General features: G+C 40.2%; 1 protein-coding gene across 1 annotated transcript in view; it reads left to right on the top strand.

Annotated features, from left to right (window-relative positions):
- Positions 1–21628, top strand: part of MAN1C1 (mannosidase alpha class 1C member 1) — a 151380-nt gene that overhangs the window by 20414 nt on the left and 109338 nt on the right. Inside the window, exon 2 of the mRNA XM_089665166.1 lies at positions 14130–14820. Within this exon, the coding sequence (XP_089521292.1) occupies positions 14254–14820 (567 nt within the window). The 5' untranslated portion in view covers positions 14130–14253. The remainder of the gene's footprint in view (positions 1–14129; positions 14821–21628) is intronic.

The following is a 21628-nucleotide window of genomic DNA, read 5'->3' as shown; positions in this document are numbered from 1 at the left end:
CACTGTCTTCACAGTGTACTGTGGCTTGAATTCAGTGTTTGGGGGTCATCTGACATACTGTCTCCGGCCACTAGACCCAAAAAGAACAATCTTACTTTCATCAGTCCACAAAATGTTGCGCCATTTCTCTTTAGGCCAGTCAATGTGCTCTTTGGCAAATTGTAACCTCTTCAGCACATGTCTTTTTTTCAACAGTGGGACTTTGTGGGGGCTTCTTGCAGATAGCTTGGCTTCACATAGGCGTCTTCTAATTGTAGCAGTACTCACAGGTAACTTTAGACCTTCTTTGATCTTCCTGGAGCTGATTGTTGGCTGAGTCCTTGCCAGTTTGGCTATTCTTCTATCCATTCGAATGGTAGTTTTTTGCTTTCTTCCACGTCTTTCAGGTTTTGGTTGCCATTTTAAAGCATTTGCGATCATTTTAGCTAAGCAGCCTATCATTTTCTGCACTTCTTTATATGTTTTCCCCTCTCCAATCAACTTTTTAACCTCCCTGGCGGTATTCCCGAGTGTAGCTCGGGGTAGAGTTTGAGTACCAAAAGCGGTAACCCCGAGCTACACTCGGACTTTTAGACCAGCTAGAGAACAGCGATAGTAAATCAGAACCACTTGCAGAATTGAGTGATAATGATTCGTGGGGGGAATTCGTCATCAGACACTGAAAACGATTTTGCGACTTTGCTCAGCAATGTACGAACTTGGCGCTCTATTTCAAATTTCAGTGTTTTCGGTTTGATTATATTATTGAATTAAATGTATTATTATTATATTATTATTTTTTATGATTATTTATTAAATTATAATTTATGATTTCGTGTTTCAAATTTTATCATACCCGGGATGTTTAATAGACTCTTGTTTGGACAGATTTCAGTGAGTTATTCCTAAAAATTACAGCCTACAATAAAAAAACTACATATTTCCATGCAAAATAATGGTACCGCTTTCAGCACCAAAAATCTGAAATAATCATACCGCCAGGGAGGTTAATCAAGGTACGCTGTTCTTCTGAACAATGTCTGGAACGACCCATTTTCCTCACAATTTCAGAGAGAAATGCACTGTAACCAGCATGTACAACATTTGCTACCTTCCTTCCTTAAATAAGGGCAATAATTGCCACCTGTTTTTCAAAGAATGAATGACCTCACTAATAGAACTCCACACTGCTATTATTTTGAACATGCACCTTTCAATTAGTGATTCAATTACACAGAATCAGCAGCATGCATGTCATGACTGTTGGGTCTGTTGGATTTCTATTACTCTACTACACCTGCTAGTAAATTATTTGCCATGTACAAATATCATTTCTACCAAAAACAGTGATTGATCAGGTTAGTGATGTCTGACTGCTATTATTTTGAACACAACTGTATATCGAGTGTGTGGATGGGGTAATCCTTCCAGCTGTGGTATTGTATTCTGACAAAGGGGAGTCTTCCTCCCCATCACAATACAATGATCAGTGATGCTGGCTATAGCTGGTGGCACTGATTGTTTGGGAAAAACCTGATAGGCTGGTTGTACACAAGTCGAATGATAGATCGACTTATGTACAACAGCCTGCCTATAAGTGACTTGAAATTCCCTGCTGGACTGGATGAATTTTAACCCATATATGGGTAGCTTTAGTCTTTGGGTGTGTAGGATGAATTAGTTTTATTTTTTAGGCTTTTTTTCATCTGGTGATCCTGTTAGTAACACACTTCCTCTACTGGGCTGACAATGAAAATGTAATGTTTTATTTCTATGGTGAAACAGCGTTGTTACCTTAGGACAGGACTACAAAACACCCTCCACCTTCTATCATCTCTACAACATAAAAGGGAAAGGTTCTGTAGTCCATAGAAGAAAACTCAGAGGGCTAATAACATTGATTGAGACTTTGTTTCAGTGCATGTGACAGTTACTTGCAGAAAATGGACTTAAAAAAAACAAAACAAATGCAGCTACCACATCAAAAGACTGACAAGCCGGAATTTATTATATTTTTTTTGCTATTTCAATCTCTACCCACCTCTGAGTACCGCACCTTTTAGGGAATACAGAGCCAGGTATCATGTTGTGGTGCTAAGTAATTTGTATGGAATTGTTAATGATAACAAGATGTAAAATAGATCTCCTGCATCCAGCAACAATAGATCCCCCAGTAATAATAGACTCCCTGCAACAAAATTCCCCTCCAGCAACAATAGATCCCCCAGCAGCAATATATTCCCCCCAGCAACAATAGACCCCCGGCAATAAAATACCCCTACAGCAACGACAGATCCACCAAAAGCATCAATAGACCCTCCAGCAGCCAACAAAATAGTCCCCTCCCTTAACAGTAGATACCTCCCAGCAACAATAGACCCCTCCATCAACAATAAATTTCCCCCAGCAACAATAGAGATAGAGCAGCCCGCATCAATAAACCTTCCAGCACACCCCAGCATCCCTTGTCATTACATACATTTAGCTCTGGAGGTTTCAGAACTGCATTCTGCCATGTTTTCGCTGAAAAAAGACCTAGGTTTTTGTGAAGTCAAATTGTGAGTACTTCTAACACCCATCAAGGATGTGGAAATTTCTAAAAACAAGAAATTTCTGCTCATGATTGTACACTAATACACGTTCACTTCACTAACATTAAAAATGATTAATTGAGTACATCTCTCACTGACAGCTTCTTGTGGAAATGTAATAAATAGAGCAAAGGGAGGTATAAGAAATTAGGTTACGGGTATCTTATCTGTCAGCAACAGAATGAGGTTTCCTAAAATAGAGCTGAAAGTACAACCACACTGTAAAATAAAAGATGAAATCCTTCAACAACATACAGTACACTGTGAAATACTTGCTGTGCAATACTTGCTGCAAAATAACAATGTCTAAGGCTACGTTCACACTAGACTTGTTAGCAAGCGGCAGACAGGCATTTGAGAAGCGTTTTTACTGTTTTCCAAACGCCTCGGAAAATTCTGCACATTGCAGCACATAGTGCTGTTCAAACGGGAGAGTTAGCGTCGCGGCAAAACGGACACCTCTGGTCGAGTCAGGAGGAGTTGAAGCCTCCTATTCAAGTCTATGGTGCCGCTCCACAAACGCTCGGTCGGCATTTGCGGTGCGGTTGCGAGGCATTTGCGGAGCGTTAACACCATTCAAATGTCATTATAGGCGTTTGTGGGGCATTTTAACGCTTGGCAAATGCCTAGCAACCGCTGCTAAACCGTGCATGCGGCGTTTTTGGAGCGTTAAAAACGCTCCGCAAACACCGGACCAACGGTTGTCAAACGCGATAGAGGTGTTTGGCAAGAGTTGGAAAAAAAGTCAAGTGTGAACGAGCCCTAAAAGATACAATGTTGCAATAATAAGTGTGACTAGAGTAGACCAACGTACGGTGCTAAACACCCAATGTTATAAATCAGGTGTCTCCAGACATTCCAAACAACGGTCTAGTGTACTGTCCTCCAGACTTCAGGGGGGAGCCAGATTGTGGCCAGTGGGGGGAGAAAATGTCCCAGGCTCAGCATCAGTGAGAATAAACATGGCCTCAGGGTTGGCTGTCAATAGTAGGAGAAGTAGTGCCCCGTTATTGGTATAAGTTGGAGGAATAGTACCCCATCATTGGTATCTGTGGAAGACATAGTGACCCATTGTTGGTGTCAGTGGGAGGAATAGTGCTTCAAATCAGTGAAAAGAATAGTGCCCCAAGGGCCAGATAAAGGCTAGCAAAGGGCCGCAGTTTGGAGCCTCCGTTAAAAAATCAAGAAAAAAGTCCACTTAAACATCTTCTTTTTGCTGAAAAACTTTCTTTTCACCAGTGCTTCAGTGTCTGCTAACCACCACCAACAATTGGAAAATCACTCTCCACCCGCCTAGCCCTACAATTATAACAAAGTGCTCAAAGTACTCAAAAATCCTCAGCTTCACCCCCAGCTTAGTCAATTAATCCCTCAAAATCCACTGCAGTAAACATAAAATCTGCCAGGTGGAGATCCTGTGAAGTGGCTGTACACACAGTCAATCTCCCGGACGGTATTCAGAGCCGAAGGACAACCAAGGTACGTCACCTCTAGTCACACCACTGATGCGTTTCTTCACCACTGGTTACTTTATGCACCAAAATTTTATATCAAATTTATTGTTGGAGAAACGTCTTCTGAAAAAGGGTCTACTATTCTAAATGTAAAATAATTCACCTAGGGAAAATCCCTTGAGAAAGTACAACGTTAGGGATACAGTGTTGGCCAACACTACAGAGTAAAAAGATTTTGGGGAACTTATTTCAGATGATTGCAAAATGAGCAAACTGTGTGACCAGGCAGTGGGGTAAGTGAATAGAATTCTAGGATGCACCACTAGAGGGGTCACCAGCAGGAGGAAGAAGGTCCTGATTCCCCTTATAGATCTTTAGTTAGACCTCATTTAGAATACTGTGTCCAGTTCTGGAGACCTCACTTACAAAAAGATATTGATAAGACAGAACAAGTCCAGAGGCGGGTAACAAAAATGGTGAAAGGTCTGGGGGGATAAAACTTATCAAGAGTGACTTCAGGAAAGAAAGGAAAGTGAAAACATGACTGAAACCTTTAAATACATCAAGGGGGTGAATAAGGTTCAGGAGGGCAGTATTTTCAATATGAAACCAAAATCAAGAACGCAGAGACATGACCTCAAACTAACTGGAAGAAAGTTCAAAACTAGTCATAGAAAGTATTATTTTATTGAAAAGGTAGTGAGCCAGTAAAGGGCTTCAAACATGCTGGGGACACACATACTGTAGATTCATACTCAGACAAAAAAGTTTATGAAAAAAACAAAAAAAAACGCAGACTCGATGGACACGTGGTCTTTTTTCTGCTATCACTTTTCTATGTTACTATGTTTCTGTTAGTATCTTAACACAGATTCTTACAGTAGTACCCAATAAGAGGTTCTAAGGTTGTGCCACCTGAAATGAGAGTTAGCTTACAATTATATTAACCACTTCCAGTTCGGACACTTTTACCCCCTTCCTGTCCATGCCAATTTTCAGCTTTCAGTGCTATCACACTTTGAATGAAAGATTTTTTTTTTTTTACACTGATTGCTTTTACACCCATAAAGGCTGTAAAAGCAATCATTTCTCCTTCTCTCTAGCTGCATTCTTGCAGCCATTGAGAACTACTGTGTGAGCTGTGATTGGTCACAGCTTGTCACATGGTACAAGGCTGTTGTGAATAGCCTTGTACCATGTGACCTCTGGGATCATTCACAGATTTCACATGTAGTAAGCAATGATGTCAGAAGTGATATCTTGCTTACTACTCTGCATGTGATCACTGATTGGCCAATCAGTGATCACATGATCGGGACCTCTCACAGAGGTCCCGTATGGCGATCGGTGTTCCACTGTGTCCGGAGGAAACAGCGGGTACCAGATCATGGTGTTGCGTGCTTCCAGGGAGCGCGCACAAGCAGGGTGCGGGGAGGCCGTTTATAAATAGCCACCCGACCCTGCACTGCCACCGTCCGGCCGTTTATATACATGTCCGGACGGGAGGTGGTTAAAGCCTAACTCTAGCAAAAACTGACAAAGGGTTCTGCACTTTCTCACTCTTTCTAAAAAAAATGGATTTCTGCTTTTAAAATTTAAATATGATAGGTCACAGGATTTGAGCTCTAAATTTTGGAGTAAGAGCCCATGTACACTTCTACTTGTAAGGCTACCCCTGGAGGAGCCGCTTGTATTTTTGCCCAGGTTTCCCCCTTTCTTCACCCCATAGCCAGGCACACACACTCTTTCACTCATTGTCTTCAATGACCAGTCTAGGGGATGTTTGTTTTTTTTTTGGAGTTTTATTGAAGAACTGGGGATAGGGATGGGGAATTCAATAGGATACTCCAAATTTAGAACTATTCACACTGAGGACATCTAGCTGATCTCTTAGTTGAGCACAATTGATGTCCTGGCTGAGTAGTTGCAGGCTGAGCTCCTCAGGTACAGGCTTCTTACAGCAGACTGTGGCAGTCCAAAAGTAATAGACACTGAGCAAAGTCTTTTGCAGTAGCAACAGTTGGACAAGCTCTTCAGAACACCAGCCAGTGTTCCCTTTTTCTCAGACCCTGTCTGTCTATACTCACAAGCCCAAGAACAGAATGGCAACCTCCTTCCAATCTTCAAAGTGACTCTCTCTCCAGTGATACCATACAGATCTTTGGCAGACAGCTCCCCTCAGTCAGCTTACTGTAGAAACAGGGTCACTCTTCCTAACCTCAGGCCTTCAGGTCGCCCACCTGAGGTCTCATGGCAGCCAGTGCCAGATGATACAAGCCCGCCTTCAGCGTCACTTGGTGCAATCATCTCTCGGGAAAGATGCTGAGTCCATGTGCTCACAGAACATAAATACCACTCCCAGCATGCAATGGGGCCACTCTCCCCTGCAGTTGGTCAAGACTGTATCCATATTAATGCTGTTCATTTGCCTAGACCCTACCCATATTCTGGAAGGTTCTCATAGTTTCCTGAAAGCGGGTGGAACTCAGACAAACTCAGTAGCACCAGAGCATCATGAGCAGACCTGACTAATCCATCACTCTGTTACGCAGAGAGCCAAATTAGATTTTTCTAACTGTCTCTCTGTTAAGCAGAGAAACACAGCTATACTTATCCTAACCATATATATCCGAGCATTTAACTAGGAGGGTGTTACATACACTTAAATAATAAGTTCACCTTTTGGAACATGTTACATGTTCCACCCAGATTTAGGGTGGAACATGTAACATGTTCCAGCAGCTGCAGCCTCTCCCTCCCCCCAGTGACAGTGATCGGGGAATCTTCTCCCGCACCCACTATCACTATTGGAAATAATGTGACTGTCAGGGCTCCGCCCACACAGCCTCACCATTCATTCATAATTTCCTGTTAATGACTTGAACTACAAGTACTGTCACACTTTGCAGCTGATAGCTTGTAGTTGTGAATGGACATCGGGGTCGCTGATGAGTAGCCTTGTAATTCATTCACAAGCCCTGCAGCTTGTAAACAGTCAGCCTGTATTACAGGTACGGACTGAATGCTGCAGGCTTGTCTGCAGGAGTCTGACACTGCACCCCTGATCCACTGATCATGTGTACAGGCAGAAAAACAAATGCAGCTCTGTAATCATTAATGCATTATCAAATATATAAATAAAAATGAAAGCAGTGTAAGTACCTGAATTTGGCTTGGTATTAACTTTTTCCATTCCTCATATAGCAGAGCATATAGCAGAGTTGGATTTGTAAGAGGAAAAATCACAGGAAAAAGCATGGTGATAGAGAGAGATGAGCTCATCACAGTGCTGCTCCTCCTTTCACTGTCCAGTCACACGCTGGGATGGGAAAGGGTTTAAAAGAAGTGGCGTCAATGATGCTGGCTATCAGACTGATTACATTTAATGGCAGAGAAAAAGTGATGTGGGGGGAAATGGCTAAGATGAAGGTAAATATAGCTGCATAAGTATACTTTCTATCTTATTTTATTTTGGCTAGAGGTCTGATTGAATAATTATTCTTATATTTATAGTTATCAATATATACCTTATTTTTTACCTAATGACATAATCTCTGGATCTCTGCAATGAAAGCAGATCATGACTGGTTGGAAGGTTCAGAAGGATTCTGTACATAGTTTCCTAAAAAGTCTGCCTCAGTACTGTACACTTCTCAATAGCCCTGATGCAAGCAGTGGGCAGGCTCCTGGGAGTAATTATGCAAATATTAGAATGTCTTTTTAATATGTGGAGGTCAGATTGGAGTAGTGAGTTTAGCTAGACAAATGCATTTGCATGCAGATTACCCTAGGTAATACCCACATGTGATACCAAGCCTCCATGAGTAAAAAAAAAAAAAATCCAATGAATGAAAGAGGTGGTTCTGGGATAGTAAAAGCCTAGATGTTTCTGGATGTCCTCCAGCCCGGAAATGAGCGGACTCTGTTTGATGCCCTGTTCACACTTTATGAATCATGGCAAAAATGCGCATGAATGGTACCCCAAATGAGGTGTGCAATTGTCGCACAGCAAAATGCGTGTGTAAGAAAGCACCTAGCTCAGGGTCAAAATGCAGTCCCTGAGCTTCTTTGCCATGACAAACATGCACACAAGGAATCGTGTGGAAATTGCAAGTGGAAATGCTCATTTCCATTGTGCGATATGTGAATGGGGCCTGATTGCTACAGCTTCTAATGCACAAAGTGAGAAGCACAGACGTATGACTGGATCCTTACTGAAACATGGGATGCTAAAAGTTTTCTAATCTTTAGAAGGTAAAAATCAGAATCTAATTATGGATCTGTGTTGGCACTGTTAGCCTACACAAGACAAAACAGAGGAAAAACAGATCCCTATGGTAACATAATCTTTGTGATCACTCTGAAATATTCAATAAATGCATCTCGCTTTCAATATAGAGAACTAAAATGGGAAAATAGTTGAGATCTCAGCCTATCAAACTTATGCATTAAAGTGGTACGAAAAACCATCACAATGTGCAAAATAAAGAAGCCCATGGCAAATAATCAGAAAGCATCATTTACTTATCTAACTCCAATACACTGAGCAGTGATTGGTTGCTTGGGGTTACTGCACTTTGCACATTGTCATTACACCTTGATCTGCCCTAATAAGTCTCTGTGTAGTGATTTTTATTCATCATAATATATCTTCATGTTGTGCCAAATGCAAAAGGTTGTACGTTAGTCAAAAAATATGAACCTTAGCTCTGAGCTTTCCATGAGCTATGGGAAGAACATGTTCAAAGCCAACACTTTCCAAAGTAGCAAAATGCCAATTTACTCACTATGCTCAGATACATGGATAGGCACTTTGACCTCCTTTTTCCACAACTCTCTGGGTTCCTAGATACAGTATGCCCAGGGAAGAGAGGCCACTCCTGATGAGACAGAAGTAGCTGGGCAAGTAACCTGCAGCCAGGTGAGAGACCCTCCACTGTCAGTACCCTTGTGCAGGCTGCCAGGCCAGAACCTAACAGCACGCAGCTTCTCCAAAAGACCCAGCTACTGTGGAGGGCCCCTTTGCTACCAGAGTACTCCACTTCAGGTAGGGTGATTTTTATCCTTTGATCCCTTCAACTGCCTACCTGTGTTTCTAGAGCTGCCCTGGATATAACTGTGGGGGACATGGTCTATAAGTACTGTTTTACTGGAGTAGTAATTATCAGCTTTACTCGCTGTTGCTATCTAGTCCTATAGAGACTATGATATGCATCCAAATATTGCCTTGATTGAGTCACAGAGACATTGCTGTGAAGAGTCCATGTTTGTATAGCTATTTTTACTCTGCAGTGTATGCATGTTCTCTGCCATTTTGAACCAGTTTTGCATTATTGTTTCTAACTCTGCATCTGTTTAGGAAACTGCAAGTTACAGTTACTCTCTGTCTAAACATTTGGCCAACTAACCATTCTTTTAAGCCACTAAAATTACTTTGCCAAAAATAGTGGCAATGCAAATAATGTGTTGTGGTCACCAGGTCATGCCAGGGTAGCAGCTTGTAGGTTGGTTAATGAATGTTCTAGTTAGGTGCTGCCCAGAGGGAGAGGCTTTAATGCCTTTTCCGGTTCTTTGGTTTTTGCGTCTTATCTCTGGGTCCAACCCACTGATCCTGTGATATATAAAAGAGGGACAGTGATCAGGAGTGAGAGCAGTAGAGAGTTGGTAGTTGAGAGAGAAAAAGGGAGAGCCCAAACCTGGGAAACCCTGAGAGAGGGAGAAGATCGGGAAGCAGCACTCAGGAGTAGTAGAAGACTGTCGTCTGCTGCTGCCGCCATAGCGTAGAAAGTCCTGGGGCTCACCTCTGAAGACACCAGCTGTTGGGGAATGCCACTGATGGACCTTGTAGTACTTGGATTCTACCTTTTTCAGGAATGCTAGGGCAACACATAGCCTGAGTTAAGAGTAGGGACAGTAGTGTAAAATGCTGGACAGGTGGATGTGGATAGGGCTCAGCATGTTCCTCCTAAATGCAAATTATAAAGACAGTGTCCTTTGTCACAGGGTCCTGAGAGTTGACTGGAGAACAGATATGGTGCAAGAATACACGGTGTACTTTCATCTCTGAATAGAGGCCCACCTTAAGGTAGAGTATTGCCCAACAGAAACCTCAGCTTGCCCAAGGAATTAATGAAAGCGGTACAGACTAAAGGTACCCCATGTGTATTATTATAATTATAGGGGATTTACTGAAAGTGATCTTGTTCCAGGTGCCTAGCATAGCCAAGGGGAACCCACCCCAGGGGTAGTCCTCTTATGTGACCCAGATTTGGGAACCCAACAAGTTAATGGGAAACATGGAGGAAGGTCCATCATCACCCACCTACCCTTGCCACCCCCCACAAGCTTTCTAATAACAGCCAACATTGGTATATATTGGCAAACAAGATCTTATTTCTATATGGCTAACACAGGTTGTGATCCAGGGAGACAGTGCTGCAAGGGAGCTGCATGCAGCAGCCCAAACATAATGTAGACATTAACAAAATCACATGCAAAAAAAAGGTACTAGAATGGCTCTAGTTCAGGTGTACTATGAAACCGTCTTTCAGCTCTCTGCCTCCAACTTCATTTGGCCTTGAATAAGATTAGTACTGAGTATGGTAGGATGAAATCGGCACAAGCCAGTTGCCTAGGGGGGCAAGATGTATGTATCTGACCCTTTTGACAATCCTGTATAAAACTACAGGAAATAGTGATCTGGAACAAGAAAGCAGATTAGGATTTTTGACCTCTAAATTTCGGATATCTTGGAGAGCTTGAAAGGAGCTGCTTCCAAAGGACATTGCATGGGGATTTCTGTTGCTCAGCTATCCAAGTTACCTGCGACAGTGCTGCTATATGGGGTTAGAGGGTCATTATATTATCTGGACGTTGCTAATAAATTGTTAGGCTACTAATGAAATATTAGAGACATTATCAACTTTGCTGTTAGTAGAAGCTCTTAGGAGGCTGCACTTAGTTTGCGGTTTCTTGAAGACCTGGGATATTTTGCTGTTTCTGGGGTATCTTTTGCCCTAACCCACTCCACAAGATATTGAGCCAATAAAAGATTAAAACCTACAGTGACTGGAGCCTGATTGCCACCACTGGCAGTTCAGTGTATTGTTGGGTGCAGCTACAGGGTGAGTCACCATTAGGAAGCCCATAAAATTTCAGCCAATCATGGAGAGTGAGAGCTACAACCCACGTGAAGGTCTAAATGATAAAATATTGAAGACATTTAATTAGCACTGTCAGCCTTCATTTTTCTATTGTAACTTTGGTTTTTCTAGCTGTTTCCTATAAAGAATTTGATTTGGCAAACTATAACTGACACTCCCTGCTTCTTTTTTAATACAGAAAAATTCTAGGAATGTGTCTTTGCTGATCCTAATATACTTTGTGTTTCACTAGTATCTAAGAACTCAAACGCAGTTCTGCCCATACCTTTAATTAAATTATTACTATTCTCTGTGGTAGAGAGCAATTAAAAATTCAGCAGATACATCTATGATGAATGTTTATTTGGATGCTACACAATTAGCTTTGACTTCTTGGCTTTCTCTTGTGGTTCCTTTATCATCATTATTTTTTTACACCCTCTTGAGGTCCTGATGCATCTAATTCTCATTTGTATAATGTTAACATTTAGCAGCCAGTAGAACATTTAACCCATTGTTATCTGCCCCATAATTTAAATACTTCTCTGGTCTTGCTACTACTATTTGTAAGTGTCATTAAATCTGAAAAAAAAACACTAGACTGATCGTGACTGGAAACAATACTTTATTAATTATTGTATGTAAGAAACAGCCAATGCATTTTGAAGGTTCCAAGGGATCCCTTTATCAGAGTTTGTGAAATTTTTGAAGGTTTATACTGTATTATGTGCAGTGTAGTTATATTAGTCCTGGAGTAGATAGGGTAATGCAAATTAAAGTGTTACTAAACCCAGGACCCTGCATTCACTATATCTGGTCTCCCACAGTACACACAACATGGGAGTGCAGTTATTTTAGTAAATATAAACTGCTAAATACCTTTTTAGCAGTTAGAGCAGTCTTGTGACTTCTATCAGTGTCTAGCAGAGCACTGGTTACAGCTTGTAGGAGGAGTTTCCATTTTACTTTTGGGGGATGCAGAAACCCTTACCTCTGTCTGGACAGTGCTGATTGGCCCTGTGCCAATCACATACACTCTCCTAAAAAAAAAAAAGCTCTCTAGCAATATACACCAAACTGAGTATGTGCAGAATGACTCCATATGTCTTATCAGGAGATAAGAGGGGGTCACTGGAAAAAGGGGAGGATCAGAGAAGACAGAATCAAGCAGATTTTTATACAAAGCAGAGGGTTAACCCCTTAGATGCCACAGTACATATAACAAGCATGCTTTACTGCATATACAGACTGATTTTACTGTTGTGGGTTTAGTAACACTTTAAGCCTGTGGATGCTCACAAAACAGGGTCTGCGTCAGGTTGCAACAGCACTACACAGGACTACTAAAACTGCACCATACAAAATAAAAACCTTCCAGCATTTCAAAAGGCCCTGATAAAAGGTGCCCTATGAAACTTCTACAACACATTGGCTGTTTCTTAAATGTAATAAATATTTTTTTTTTCTGCACACAATCAGCTTGCTTTCCTCCTGATATCTTCAACATCCTTGAGACAAGAGCTTCATTTCTGGCCCCTGTCTTTTGAAGAGCTTCCTAGTTAATAGCTTTACATCAGACAACACACCCAGTCGTGATTCCCACTTGAACTAAGTGATTCAGCTTTCCACAACTCCATCTTTCTAACATAACCAAAGATATGACATAATTTGAAGATTATTACTGAGCAGTATATTGACAGCAGGCATAGATAATCCCAAAAGAGGTTTGCAGGCTGCCTATGGTTCTTATGTAAGGGCTCATGTACACTGCAGCTGATAAACTCACGTTTGAACACTGGAAATTGACAGCAGGTAAACACACGTTAAAAACCGTCAGTTTTGACGTGTTTGCATACCGTGTTTAGCTGCGTTTATGCGTGTTTGCGTTTAGAAGTGTTTTTTAAAGATAAGCACAGGAGAACTTCCCAAATGCCCAGAATGCACTGGAAAGTGGTAAATTATTAACTATTTCAGACTGTTTCAGAGAAATACAGAGTTTAGAAGCAGACACAGCAGTATGTGTTGAGATTAGCTTAGGTGTGAGTTGCTCATTAACATTTCTTTTGTTTTCAAGGGTGGGAAAGGTGTCTGCTGGAGTGAGTCATTAAGGCCACCTGGCAGGGGGTCTTCATGAGGAATTTGAGCTGTGAATGGTCATTAACATATCTTTTGTTTCCAAGGGTGGGAGAGGTCTGTGGTGTGAATTGGTCATTGGTCAGCAATGTGTGACAAGCTTGGTGGGAACATCCCGTGTTCAGTGTTTTGTCCATTTGAGTACCTTGAAAAAGATTTGCATGCATTTTTCATGATGAAAAAAGGTTCTGGACAGCATCTGGAAATGGAACAGTTAAAAACGCTTCTAAACGCAAATGCTTATTAATGCAGTTAGCCGCATTTACAAGCATTTGGCGCTTGAAACGCTGATAAAATCTACTCCTGAAAGTAAGTTTATTGTGTTTAAAAAAACGACTGTAAACTCAACTGCCTGTAAACAACTGTAAACGACATAGTGTACATGGACACATAGGAAAGCATTAGGAAGAGTTCAGGGGCTGCAGACAAAAACGCAGAAAAGCTCCTAAATGTGAGTTTATCAGCTGCAATGTACATGAGCCCTAAGTGTGAGGCTGTTTATTGGATATTTCATAATGTATACAGCATGTGGTGATGGTAATAAAGTGGGCCCATTCCGTGCTCCTCTCCAATGAAACTGTTGGATTTCGGAGTGCTGAGGAATAACACATGACATATATATGCATAAGCTATAAAGAAACAAAGGCCAAATATTGATTACAATCCATCTGTCGTTTCGTGAGTATAGGCCACAATAATAACTCAGACTTTAATGACTCCACATTTGCCTCATATTTTTTATTGTTACATTTATATTTTGTTTTGTGTTAAAACCGGTATCTGAAATAGCCTTTCATTCTAACAACACCAGATTTATTTTATCTAAACAGGTGGGAATACGCTAGCTGCTTCATGACTCAACACTATTGAACCATTTAATAGAGATTTAAAGACAAAATAAGATGTCTATGCAATTACAAAATGAACATTTGTCACTGAAGTACAAATAATTAGATGCAAATTAAAACCATGTTCTTGAGAAAGATTTCTGGGATATTTCCAGCTGGATTTGGACTTCGTCTTTCTCAGAAATTTGTATTCTTGTTATTTTTATCAGGATTTATCACACTTTGTTTCGGGACATTGTTTCTCTTACCAGACACATCAAAGTTTAAAAGGATATTTTTATCAGGTACCCAGAGCCAGAGTGGTGAACGAATACACAGCTATGCTAATAAGAAAATGAACAAAAAAACTGTAGATGATCAAAAGTCTCTGATTCGGAATACAAATCAGGAAAAGTGGAGATCCAAAGATGAGTTTGATGTGAACGTGAAACCATTGGGATTTCTAGCTCACAAGTATGAAAAACACAAAGAAGACAATTCACTGAACAGAGAGCATATCGTAGCTGCCAAAGCCAAAAATAAAGACAATGAAATATCTCCAGCTCAAAGAAACCATGCTGACTTTATATTTGATTATAACGCTTTCAAAAAATCTCTTAAATATCCGCCACTCGGAAATCATCACAAACAGAAAGACCCAGAAACACGGGAAAGAAGAGATAAAATAAAAGAGGTAACTTTCATTGTTTTCATAGTATAAGATTAAGAATCCTAGAACTTGCTATTTCATCATTGTATTTGTTTTTGCTGTATGCTCTACTATCATTTGTAATTGTGTGATTGAGTCTGCCAAAATGTTGTTTTACTTTATGGTTTGTGCTGATTGACTGAATCATCCAGTAATATTCCTACATTTTTAGGGGTATCCACGAGTAAAAACAAATCCTTACTCAGTATTAAATTTTATGTTGTTGCAAAGGGGTACCTCACAGAAAAGTGCATTTCACAAAAATGTAGTGGAGTTCATTAGATCCTATCATAGTGGTTCTGGCAGCTGGGTGGAACTGGGAGATTGGGTAAAGAAATTGTTTCCTTAGGTGGTGTGTGGAAATTTTGTTGCCAGTGGTGCACTCCCCAAAACATATTTCTAAACAGAGTCCTGCAGATCATTAGCATCCACATACCATATATCTTTCAAGGCCAGTAGACTGACTGTATTGATAAATGAACTGTAAAAAGTTAATTTATGACATATGCAACGTGGATGTGCAATTGCCATTTATTTAGTTACAGATTAATCAATTGATTTAGACAGCAGTACCCATTACTTTGGAATGGTTGTTCTACCATAATTCTTACCCTAAAGCTACCAATGGATGACTGTAATGCCTAATACTGTATAAATACTTGTATTATCTTGATGGATTCCAAGACAGATATTAAACAAAACACAAATAATTTTTTTTCAATTAAAAGTGTTTTTGTTGTATTTTTAAATGACCTAGTTTTAATTTTAGATTACCTACTAGGCATGGGCCTGGGAGGTCAGCACTGTGAACATATCTGGGATCTGATTAGCACAGTGCTGTCAGTGTAGCACTGTGCACATGGTTACAGAAGGGGGGAGCACAGGCATCATCTTATCCATGTTTGGCCGTTCCTTCATTTTCCAAGCAGCAGTTTGTGGGCAGATTTATTTTTACTAAGCTGTATTGCATAGCTCTGCACTAGAAGTCATGGATCTGGCCTTGGTGTCTGGCAGGTGTACCTGGATCACAAAATTGGCTGAACAAATTTTTCGTAGGTGACCATTAATACATAAACATTTCAACTGTGCATTTACTGTTTGCCTGCAATTCAGTTTCCAATGCACAAACAGTATATTATTTCAGTCATTAGCACTAATGTCTTTTTATTTGTCAGATTATTTACGAAACATAAAAATGAAGAGAAAACAAGGCAAATCTCCTTGGCAGTGTCAACGCATTTGGCAATTGTGCAGACATTATAATAGGATTATTACTCTGTACTGACTATAAATCCTTTCTTGGAGTCCATTGGGAAGGGAAACAGGAATTGTTAGACTGTCAAGTGATACTGTCACCTACAGGAAAAAAAGATACTGGCAACAAAAATAGCTGTTTTTTAGCACAGGATAACCCTGCCCACAACCATAATCACTTAGTTTTGTAGCAAAGTGATACTGATAGCAGGAGGGGGACACCTCCAAAAAAGAACTTTACGGTGAGTACAAAAATCCTGTTTTCTTTCTCGTCCATTGAGGGACACGAGATTTCTGTTGGGCATCCAAAAGCAGTTCAACAGTGGGGTGGGCAACATAGCAACAAGGCTAACATAAAAAAAGAACAGCAAACTGGGAACTAGCTGCCTAAAAGACTTAAGTCCCAAAATTGGCACAGATGGGGGCTGAATATCCACCTAGTAGAGCTTAGAAAACAAGAACAGAAGACCAGGTGGTGGCCTTGCAAGAGGCACTCACAGGTCCACTAAAGTGCACCTTGACAGAAAAGAGTGGAACCCAATCTTTCAAACCATAAGTTGGGATGATGGTCTAGAGAGGGTGAACCGAAAAGCAGGTGTTCCCTTAAAGGGTCCATCTAGAACACAAAAAGAATCAGTCTTGCTGATGAAGCAGTGGCAAAAAAATAGATTTTCACAGCCCAAAAAACATCCAGACAATGGAGGAAAATGTCTTTACGATGAACTGTAGCCAGATAGAGGGATGAGAGAACAATGTTCTGGTTAAAGTAAAAGGCAGAACTACGTTCACTAAAAAAAAAAGTCCTGGACCTCAACACTACTCAAAACCAGAAAGGTGTACTTGCAGGAAAAGACCTCCAGTTCAGACACTCCTCCCACAGAGATGACAGCTACAAGAAAAAGCATCTTGTTGGTGAAAGTACAGAGCATAATGTCTCTAATGGGTTCGCACTGTAGCTTTGAAATGCAGAGAGAACTAGATTCAGATCCCAAAAAGCCAGAGTGGAATGAACAGTGGGTGCTATATTAGAGACTTCCTATACAAAGGTCTAAATCAAGGGCCGAAAGTCCAGCAGTCTCTAAAACAAGACAGACCAGGCAGAAACCTGGTCCTTGAAGGTGCTGAGAGTCAAATGCTGGTCTAGACCCAGCTGCAGGAAGGAGAGTATATGTTTTATGGAGAAACTCCTAGGGTAAAAGCCCTGAGACTCACACCAAGCGTAGTATACCTTCTGTGTCTGATGTTGGACCATATGGGAGGTAGCATGTAGCTGTTAGCATCACAGTAAACCCAGATTTAGAGATGTTCTTGAATCAACAAACCAAGTCTTTAACGGCCATACCATTAAAGCCAGCAACTGGGAAGTAGAATGTACAGCTCAACGCTACTCATCCTAGACATTCTCAAGATGTAAATAAATGTCTATATAGAGTAAGCAAGTATAGAAGATGGGAACTTTTGAGCATGCTCCTGCACATCCATGTTCTCTCCCTGAAGAGTTAGAGCTGTGTCAAGTTGTAGCTGAGGAGAAGGCAACAAATTATTATTATTATACACTATTTATGTAGTGCCAACAGTTTGTGTAGTGCTACACAAAATATGAAATAAAAGTGAAACAATTCCCCCTATATAGCCCAAGCAAAATTAATCAAGAGGACTTCCTCATGTTTCCAACTTGCAAAGTACATACAGTAATTGCAAGCTAGAAAGAAAAGGAGCATTTTAATTTCCACTAAATGGCCAGTCAGCTACAGTTGCTTCTGTAACAAATGCCAACCCAACATAAGCTTGCTAATTACTCACAACAGTTGCAGATATTGAGACAGGAAAACGGTCTCTGCTCTGGACCGATGATTTCTTAAGGGATACGTACTGGAGACTTACTGGCCAAACCTGAAAATCAGAGTCCTGTGTGAAATGGAACACAGACAGTAGTCACTGCCCACTGAAGGACTGTTGCAAAGTGAACACCTGCATACAGATATAATAAGATATTTACAAAAATGGGAGGGGTGTACTCACTTCTGTGAGATACTGTAGATTATAAATCGGGAACCTGAGCTGCTTAAAAACTGGGGAGCTGTTCAGGATTTCTACATTCAGCTTGAATCTACCAATATTTTTAGATAAACCAAAGAAAATGAATAAGCTATTGCGCTGACTAGACCCCAACCATCATTTATTGGGGCAAATAAGAGAGCCAGGAGATGGATAAGGAACACCAGGTGAAATGGATGCAGCTTCTCTCCAATTAAGTCTTCAGATCCTAATGTACCTATATAAAATAAACACAAGAGGGCTCCTCCATCTAGGTGTAGAAATGTTTTAAAACAAATAAAATACAATACAAATGCACTCACTAGTTAAAAGTGGATCAAGGCTTCTCATAAACCCATATAGACCTCCATGGGATCCCCATGAGACTGCAGAACAGGGCAGGCAAGCAGCTATCTATAGCAGAGCTCTTGGTGGAATATAGGCAGCAGCAGCTTCCAGGTGTAGAAAGATGGCTGCATCTCCAATCAACACCTCTTTCGGCTTTATGCCACCATAACCTGCCTGGGTGTCACCATCCTGCCGTGTTCTGCAGCCTGCTGGGGATCCTATGGAGGTGTAAATAGGTTTATAACAAGCCTTGATCCACTTGTAACTGGTGAGTGCGTTTTTATTGTCTTATTAGTTTTAATAAATTGCTATCACGAGATGGAGGCATCCTCTTTTGTTTGTTTTAAATATTTGTAGATGATTGGAGAAACTTCCAGAAATTCAGGGCTATTGCAGACAGAACACCAGTGTAAACTGGGAAAACAGTGCTTGGTGGCTGCCTGGGGAAACTTCCAGGATTAAAAGGATAAGTTCACCTTTGGGAACATGTTACTCGTTTCTCGGTGGAACATGTTCTCAATGCTGCAGTTGCTGCAGCCTCCCCCGCGACAGAAGTACAGAGAGAAGTTCCCTGTACTAGCTGTCCCTTTTTGAAATCAATGATGACCGTGTCATTCATTCACAGTGTTCGTGTTCTGTGAATGAATGAACTACAAGTCCCGACAGCCTTAGCGGCTGTCAGCTTTTAGTTCTCAATAAATAAATTATAAATCTGTTGTGCTAGTCCAAAGTTGTGTTATAAGCAAAATAAAAATAGTACATACAAATAAATGACAATATGTGAACAGTAATAAATAAAAAAAAAAACCCACAAGAAACAGTCCAAAATAATATAAGTCCAAAATGGTGTAAATCCAATGGTGAACCCAAAAATATGTGAATCAAATTATAAATCCTCCATAAATTGAGAGTCCATTAGGACACTGAAAATACTCAGAATATACACTGAAGATTAAAGAGGGATATGATCAACATGTATAAATACATCAGTGGTTCATATAGTGAACTCGGTGTAGAGCTATTCACCCTGAGGTCATCACAGAGGACAAGGGGGCACTCTTTACATCTGGAGGAAAAGAGATTTAATCTCCAAATACGGAAAGGTTTCTTCACAGTAAGAGTGGTAAAAATGTGGAATAGACTCCCTCAAGAGTTGGTTCTGGCCAGCTCAGTGGATTGCTTTAAAAAAGGCCTGGATTCTTTCCTAGATATACATAATATAGCTGGATACTAACATTTATAGGTAAAGGTGATCCAGGGAATATCCAATTACCTCTCGGGGGATCAGGAAGGAAATTTCTTCCCTGCAGGAGCAAATTGGATCATGCTTTGCTGGGGGGGGGGGGTTGCCTTCCTGTGGATCAATGGTGGGTATAGGATTATTACTTTTTTTTTTATGGTTAAACTAGATGGAATTTTGTCTTTTTTCAGCTAGACTAACTATGTAACTAACTATACTCCTTGTAATATCATGCTATCACTTCAAAAAAACAAAAATGATCCTGCTACCTGAAAAATGTTGAGCTTACCAAATCGTTTTGACCCTCTGCTAGAGAAGTCAAAACAAGCTTATATCTATCATGAACTCCACTAGACTTCCATTCACATCAAATCACATACAAGGATCAACCGGTGGATGGATTACTCCATGCCAAATATTCCCTTCTGCACAAACGTAAAGGGAAACAGAATGCTGCACATAGTGTAAATCTTAGATAAAATAACCTTTGATATGAAAAATATTACACTTACAAGGCAAAACAGAAGTGCCTTGGTAGATTATTGAATTTTCCTGTCAGTGTATCTGCTTCCCATACATCCCATATGGGCAAGCAGAAACACTGACAGGTCTGCAGGAGACCTGCATGGCACTAGTGATCTGCTGTTCGCTGGTGCAATGCTTTACAGACTGCAACCAAAAATAACAAATGCATTTTTTTTTACCTGCAAAAAAATGTGCATTTATTATGTTGGTAAAAAGGTGAACTTATCCCTTAATATATCTGGCATGAATCCATTAGGTCTTCTTGGCTGACTGGAGAGACATCCATTATTTAACATATTTAAAATCAATCTACCAGCAGCTGATAGTAGCATATATTCTTAAAAACAGAACATGCAGCAGAGCTGAAGAAAGGCCATCCACTCTCCTAGAAGACACAAGCTAAAATTTGAGACATGGTAATTGTAGGTGAAGTCATCTTGTAATGACCAACCTTTTTTTTTTTTTTTTTTGCCACTGTCTATTTCTCCTGCAGACAACAGTATAACCCATCAGTCTAAAAATTCCTGTGTGCCTCAATGGAGAGAAAATAAATCTATTGTACATATCAGTATATCCTAGAGGTTACTTGAATGTAAATCTGTTTTGCCAATTAAATGTAATACTTTACTACAATCAAAATATATATTGTTGAGCTAGTTAGAGTTCTATGTTTTAATGTCTTCATTAGTTCTGCAACTGATCTGAAGCTGCAAATCTGTGTTTGGGTTGGAGCATTTGTCACTATGATCAATGATCAACTGTATTTCTTGTGAAGTTTAATAGAGGTTTCCGTTTGACGAGCACTATTAAAACCATGTGGGTGGATAAATCTTTAGAAAGATATTGCAAACACATTTTAATTATACAAACACATTGGGGTTTGTGGTTGCATGCTGAAAGACATTTTTAAGCTGAAATTACATATAAATTTACATATACATTTAACCACATTAGTCCTAGTGCCTAAAGTGTATTTATACTTTTACAGTCAGATTTGAGAAAACCCCACTATATGTTTGGCATGTGTTCTCATATAAACAGCTTACCTTTAAAAAAAAAATGTTCTTACCTTTTAGGTGTTTCTTAGGATAAGGTGCTATGACTGGTTGCAACCAGTTCTGAATAGGTTTATAAGGTATCTAATAAAAGAGGCACGCTTTTCAAGCTTTAACCCTTTGTTAGGACAGTGTTCAAACCTAGTTTGCAACTGATAATAAGATCTTCCAGCACAACACAGATGGGGTTAATTATGACAAACATAGCTCCCCAGCCACCTCAAAAACAAATAGAACTAAGTTGGATTTTTCAGTGCTGCAGTGTTGGAGTTATCAGAAAAAAGCATCTAAAATGGTAAGCAGCAATTAGTATTTTGTTTTTATAAATTATGCT

The sequence above is a fragment of the Staurois parvus genome, unplaced genomic scaffold (assembly GCF_062004578.1).
Source record: "Staurois parvus isolate SC_StPar_1 unplaced genomic scaffold, SC_StPar_1.0 ptg002140l, whole genome shotgun sequence".
Classification (NCBI taxonomy): domain Eukaryota; kingdom Metazoa; phylum Chordata; class Amphibia; order Anura; family Ranidae; genus Staurois; species Staurois parvus.
The sequence above is the reverse complement of the archived record's forward strand: the minus strand, read 5'-3'. Positions and strand labels throughout refer to the sequence as shown.